This window comes from Elephantulus edwardii, unplaced genomic scaffold (assembly GCF_000299155.1).
Source record: "Elephantulus edwardii isolate Elephantulus edwardi_28Jun2011 unplaced genomic scaffold, EleEdw1.0 scaffold00067, whole genome shotgun sequence".
NCBI classification, from domain to species: domain Eukaryota; kingdom Metazoa; phylum Chordata; class Mammalia; order Macroscelidea; family Macroscelididae; genus Elephantulus; species Elephantulus edwardii.
In genome coordinates, this window is record NW_006399817.1 from 5,722,541 (window position 1) to 5,728,584 (window position 6,044).

The 6,044-nt window shown below is 38.9% G+C and overlaps 1 protein-coding gene across 1 annotated transcript in view; it reads left to right on the plus strand.

Moving 5' to 3' along the window:
- The window catches only part of KIAA1467 (KIAA1467 ortholog), a 55,285-nt gene that overhangs the window by 24,684 nt on the left and 24,557 nt on the right, over positions 1-6,044 (plus strand). Inside the window, exons 4-5 of the mRNA XM_006888474.1 lie at positions 3,254-3,442; positions 4,371-4,501. Of these exons, the coding sequence (XP_006888536.1) occupies positions 3,254-3,442; positions 4,371-4,501 (320 nt within the window). The remainder of the gene's footprint in view (positions 1-3,253; positions 3,443-4,370; positions 4,502-6,044) is intronic.

A 6,044-nucleotide genomic window follows, 5' to 3' on the forward strand; every position in this document is an offset into this window, starting at 1 on the left:
TGTCTGTTGGCCATTCAAGTATCTTCCTCTGTGAAAATTCTTTCCATGTCTTTTTCCCATTCTGTAATTGGATTACCAGACTTTTTCTTGTGGAGCCCAGGATTATTCTATAAACTTTTGTTATGAGACTCTTGTCTGAGAAGTTATTGTCAAATATTTGTTTGCAATCCATAGGAAGGACATAGGTTTTGACACAGTATGATCATAGGATTTAGTCATATACTATAAAATAATTTTGCTAAAATATATAGGTTTTTCTTAGGCATTATTCAGTATTATTATGACTGTATAAGATTAATGGACACAGTGATCCTTTAACACAATCTATGAGTTAGTCTAATTTTATTTCCCTTTTACAGATGAGAAAACAGTGAGGTGAAGGAACATGCCCATAGTTTCATAGTTGGTGAATGACAGGGCTGAGGAACCCAGGGAGCCTGACTCAGGAATTCATGCTCTACCCTTAGGCTAAACTGATGTGTCCATAGCTCTAGGTAGCAAGTTTACAGATATGTACCACAAAGTATAAGAGGTACTGAGTTTTTTATTTATTTGTGCTTTGTCTATCAACTCACTCAGTAGCTATATATTGAATGTCCTCTTTGTGACAAACATTATACTAGGTGCTGGTTATATAGTGCTAAACAAAACAAGCCTGGTCCCTGTCTCTAATAATTATAGTATAGTGGAGCAGGATGACACATAACCACCCTGAAAAAAAAATTGTTCAAAGAAATTATCTAGAATCAGTAGGATCCGCAAGTAAGAAGAACATTATACTAGCCAATTGGCAGCATTGCGATAGATGAAGAAGAGATTGAGATTGTTAATGATTTCAGCTTACTTGGTTCCAAAATCAACTTTCTTGGCACCAGCAGACAGGAAATCAAAAAACAAATTGCATTAGGGAAATCTGTTGTCAAGGACCTCTCCAGAGTGCTAAAGAGCGACAGTGTCAGTCTAGAGACTAAGGTGCGCCTGATCCAGGCCATGGTCTTCATAATTACTTGCTATGTATCAGAGACCTGGACAATGACCAAAGAGGACAGAAGAATTGATACCTTTGAGTTGTGGTGCCGGCAAAGAGTATTGAGCCATACCCATCGACTGCCTAGAAAAAGAACAGACCTATCCTGGAAAGGGTGAAGCCAAGTTGTTCCATGGAGGCAAGGATTCTGAGGCTCTGTCTTACATACTTTGGGCATGTTGTCAGGAGAAGGACATCATGCTTGGAAGGGTGGAGGGACAGTGCAGTGAGGAATACTTAGATGAGATGGATTGATACAGTAACTGGGATAATGAGGGTAGACGTGTCAGAGACAGTGAGATTGGCTCAGCATAGAGCAGGGTTAAGAGCTATTGTGCATAGGGTCACTATGAGTGGTGGTCAACTCAACGGCACATAACAACAAGAAGCTTGGAAATAAATGTTTGTTACTGCAGTTTGTCATTGCTTGACAAGTAGGTCTCAAACACTGAAACACAGTTTCTCATTTGTTTTTCAGTTATGTGTTTAATTAGTAATACAGAAGAACAGGTAGCATGAAGTGTTAGAATTTATACTTACCTGCATTAATTGTTGACACAGTAGAACATATGTGAGATAGGTCAGTATCCCTATCTTGAAAGTGACTAAAACTGGTTAGACAAAGTCATTAATCTCCTCTCTCTGGGTAACATAAAAGATTATTTATTAAATAAGTGATTTGTTCTAATAATTTAGGTGTGCTGGGGCCTAGGCATTTAGTTACTCAAGTGTTCTTTCTTGACTGGGACTGTATTAACTCTTGACCAGGAAGACCTCATGATCTTTGCTATTTGATACATGTAATCTCCAGAATTTTGTAATTTTGTAAAAATTCTCCCTCTCAGGAAGCATTTTCTAGGGATTGTTAGAATTTTATCACTTTGCTTCCTGCACTGTCTTGACTAGATTAGTCTTGTTTTCTGAGAGTATCTTTGTTTTCTGTTTTGTTTGTTTTCTTTCAACAACTCCTTTTCTATATTCTTTATTTTGTACTTAACCTTTTATTCAGAAAACTATTGGTCATTTTGTGCCCCTTTGCAAGGCATTTAAGATTTATTGTTGTTATATGCCATCAAATCAGAACTGACTCATAGCAGACCCTCCAGTGAGTTTTCAGAGGCTATACATTGTATAGATGGAGATTGCCCAACTTTCGCTTGAGAAGCAGCTGGTAGATTCAAACTGCCTGCTTTTGAATTGGCAGCGCAGTTCTTTACAAATAGGCCACCAGAACACCCTAGATATCATAGACAGTCTCTGTCCTCTTGGATTTCACTGTTTAGTGGGGCTGACACATGATGGCATCATCCATAGTTTTTTGTGCTGCTAACCAAGAAGTTTTACATAACCAGAGGTTCAGACCCCCCAGCTGCTATGTAGGAGAGAGATGGACAGTCTCCTCCTGGTAAGATTTACAACTTTGGAAACCTGCAGGAGAGTCACTGTGAGTCAGAAGGAGCTCTATGATAGTGAGTTCCAGTCTTGTTTGGTTTTGGCTTTGTTCCTTTGACAGACATAGAGATAAATGGTGTTGTGAAAAGTGCAGAAACCTTAAATGAAACATATGGTGAGCAGATATGATGAGCATTGTTCTGTGGATTTTTTGTTTGTTCTTATTTAGAGAATACTTTTTTAGTTTCTGTAATCAAACCCATCCAAAGAAGACCTTCCACACTTAACACGTTGCGGCAAATGTGTTTCTAATCACAGTTGTCAATTTAAAAAGTGTGCGGCACCGTGTTAATACAGTGTATTATCCCTTACAAATGGGGGAAAAATTAAGTTTGACATTTCTAGACCACTATGGCTGTTAATTTCAGTTCAGTACAACTCAACATGAAACAACTGGGGTACTTTTTCCAAAGCTGACAGCATAGCTAAAGTTTCAAAACATTCAGATTATGTGTATATGCATGTATATATATTTATATAGAAAGACCAGTCACAATGTGTTCTGCATTAATAGCAGCAACAACTTTTCCAGGTTCTGCAGTCATCAAAACAGAATTATTAGGGACATCCAGCACACTCTATTAAAAAAAAAAGAAGTACAAAACAAACCCTCAGAAAACAGCCAAGTTCTGTTCCTCTTGTGGTACTGAGCATTGTTTTTAGGTCAGAAGCACAGAAAGGTGACTGCTTTAGGAGTTTGGTTTCGGTTTTCTGACCCTGTTCCCTTTCTTTCTGCCCCTTTTGCTTGCTTTTACTTCTTTTGTGTGCTTTTAGGTATCTCCAGGCCAACAGCTCTACTTGTGTGCCTTTCTGGGATGAATGGCAGCACACTCTGGTCCAGTCCCCTCCCAGAGGAGGCCCGAGATGTTACGTGCTTGGCTCTGATGCCAGGAAGCTTGGCTGCAACCATCTGTCTTGTAACAGGGACCCATAAAATGCTCAGTGCATTCAATGCAACATCAGGTAAAGGTCATCTACCAGGAGAGATCTCTGCTCCAATGAGCTATAATCTTGGATTGGATTCTACATGGCAGAGAGTCTGATTGACTGTATAGAAGCTAGATATTAAATAATAGAAAGTGTTTTGATAGACTGAGTAAATAGATCCATGATCCAACATATTTGGAGATAAGATAGCGCTCAACAGAGAACTGAAACAGAAACTACCCTGAGACCTTTGGTTTGTAATCTTTCAACTGTATGATAATGTACAAATACAGCTGAGCTTTGTCTTCAGACTTCATATACTTAGAGTCCAACAAAGATGTGTTGAAGCATGTTGATTTGTTTCTTGATAATGTTACATCCCTGAAAACTGTATGCCAAAAGGAATGTGCAGAAGGAACAAGTAGGATAAAAGCCCTTTATGGAATCATAAATATACTGCTAAGATGCTTAGATGCTTGTTACTAAGCAGATAGCACCTTGATGCATGGACTACAGTAAAATGGAATAATTAATAACTTGTTTATATTTGAAATCACAGTTCAGTTGGCTGTTTTTGAAGGAAAGTTTTTGACTGTGAGTTGATGCTAGAACTGAAGCTGTCTTGAAAACCTTGTACAACTTCTCTACTTACTTCGTTGAATACATGCTAGAAGGGCTGAGAGTTGGTCTTCTGGCTGACTGCCCTTGGATGGCGACTTAACAGTTTTAATCATTTCTAACAGATCAGTTTCCCTGATATAGATAAATAGATTTTTCTTTTCTTGGAGAGACTAACACTTTTATCTGAGCTAAAAATGAGGATTTTAGGTCATAGTTCCTGATTCCTTTGTCTCCAATAACATGAAATGAAAGGAAAAAACTAAGCTCTTTATTCCATGGAGTTTCTTTTTCTTGGACTAAAGTCAGAAAGCCCTAACTTATCAGCCTGTGTGTCTTTCCCTAGGGAAAGCCATTTGGACTTTAAACCCAAAGCACCTGTCCAATGGGACGCTGGCTGCCCCGGTTGTGGTACTCCCAGATTTGGATGACGATGGCATTCGAGATCTTCTGATTCTGGCTATTGGGGACCCGCAGGTATGATCTATACAGAGTGATGGGGTTTTTTTCCCCCTTACAGGGAATATTTCACTTTCAGTTATCTCAGTTCCTAGAGTTACTGTTACAAAGCTGTTGAAATTTTCCTTTTACTAGGATTTAACTTTAAATACATTGTGTTTGTAAGATTCAGTGAATAAATTCTCCTTATGAGCTCCCTTTTCCTGGAAGTCACATTGCGAATCCATTAGTGGTGGGATAATGAATTTTAACCCAGATAGATCCATGTTTAAATGTTGCTTCTACCGCTTTATAGTCTTGGCAAATCATATACTTTATCCACCCTCAGCTTTCTTTGTATGTGAAATGGGAATGGTGGTATCTACTTGGTGTATTGTTAGAAAGAGTTATTGTTGTATACCACTAAGTCAGAACTAACCCATAGCTGGCCCTCTGGCAGGTTTTCAGAGGCAGTTAATTGCATGGGAGGAGGTTGTCTGTCCTTCTCCTGAGAAGCAGCTGGTGGATTTGAACCATGTACATTCAAGACTCCAGCTCAACTTCTTGCCCCTAGGCCATTAGAGCTCCCTGATATATTCACAGTACTTAGGATAATACCTGTTTTCTACCATGTTAATCAGCTGTGAAAACCAGGCCAGATGCTGACTGTGGAACAGACCACCAACCACTCATATTCAAGTTCAAGCTGAAGCAGAAGAAAATAAAATCAAATCCAAAGGAACCAAAATTTGACCCTAAGTCCATCCCACTTGAATTTCAATAGCATCTCAGGAACAGGTTTGAGGTCTTGAACACTAATGAGCGAAGACCAAATAAGCTGTGGGAGAATATCAAGACTATCATCCATGAAGAATGCAAAAGATTATTACAAAGCGAGAAGAGGATGTTAGATGAGCCTCTGAATATTGTATTAGAGTGCCAAGAAACCAAAGCTAAAGAAAGAAATAAAGAAATTAAAGAGCTGGACAGAAAATTTCAAAGGGCAGCTTGGGATGGCAAAGCACGGTATTATAATGAAATATGCAATGAGTTGGAGTCAGAAAATCAAAAGGTCCGAACTCGCTCAGCATTTTTTAAGCTAAAGGAATTGAAAAATAAATTCAAGCCATGAGTGGCAATACTTAAGGATGCTTTGGGCAGAATTTGAAATGATCCAGAAAGCATTAAAAGAAGATGGAAGGAGTATACTGAGTCACTGTACCAGAAGGAATTGGCTGACACAGAAAAATTTCATGAAACAATGTATGAGCAGGAGCCTGTGGTGATGAAGGAGGAAGTTCAAGCTGCTCTGAAAGAATTAGCAAAAAACAAGGCTCTAGGATTTGACAGCATACCATGTTTGTTTCAGCAAACAGATGCTGTCCTGGATATGCTCACTAGGTTGTGCCAAGAAATCTGGAGGACAGCCACCTGGCCAGCTGACTGGAAGAGATGGATATTTGTTTCCATTCCAAAGAAATGTAACCCAACAGAGTGCGGAAGTTATCGAACAGTATCATTAATATCACATGCAAGCACGATTCTGCTGAAAATTATCCAAAAATGACTGGAGCAACACGTC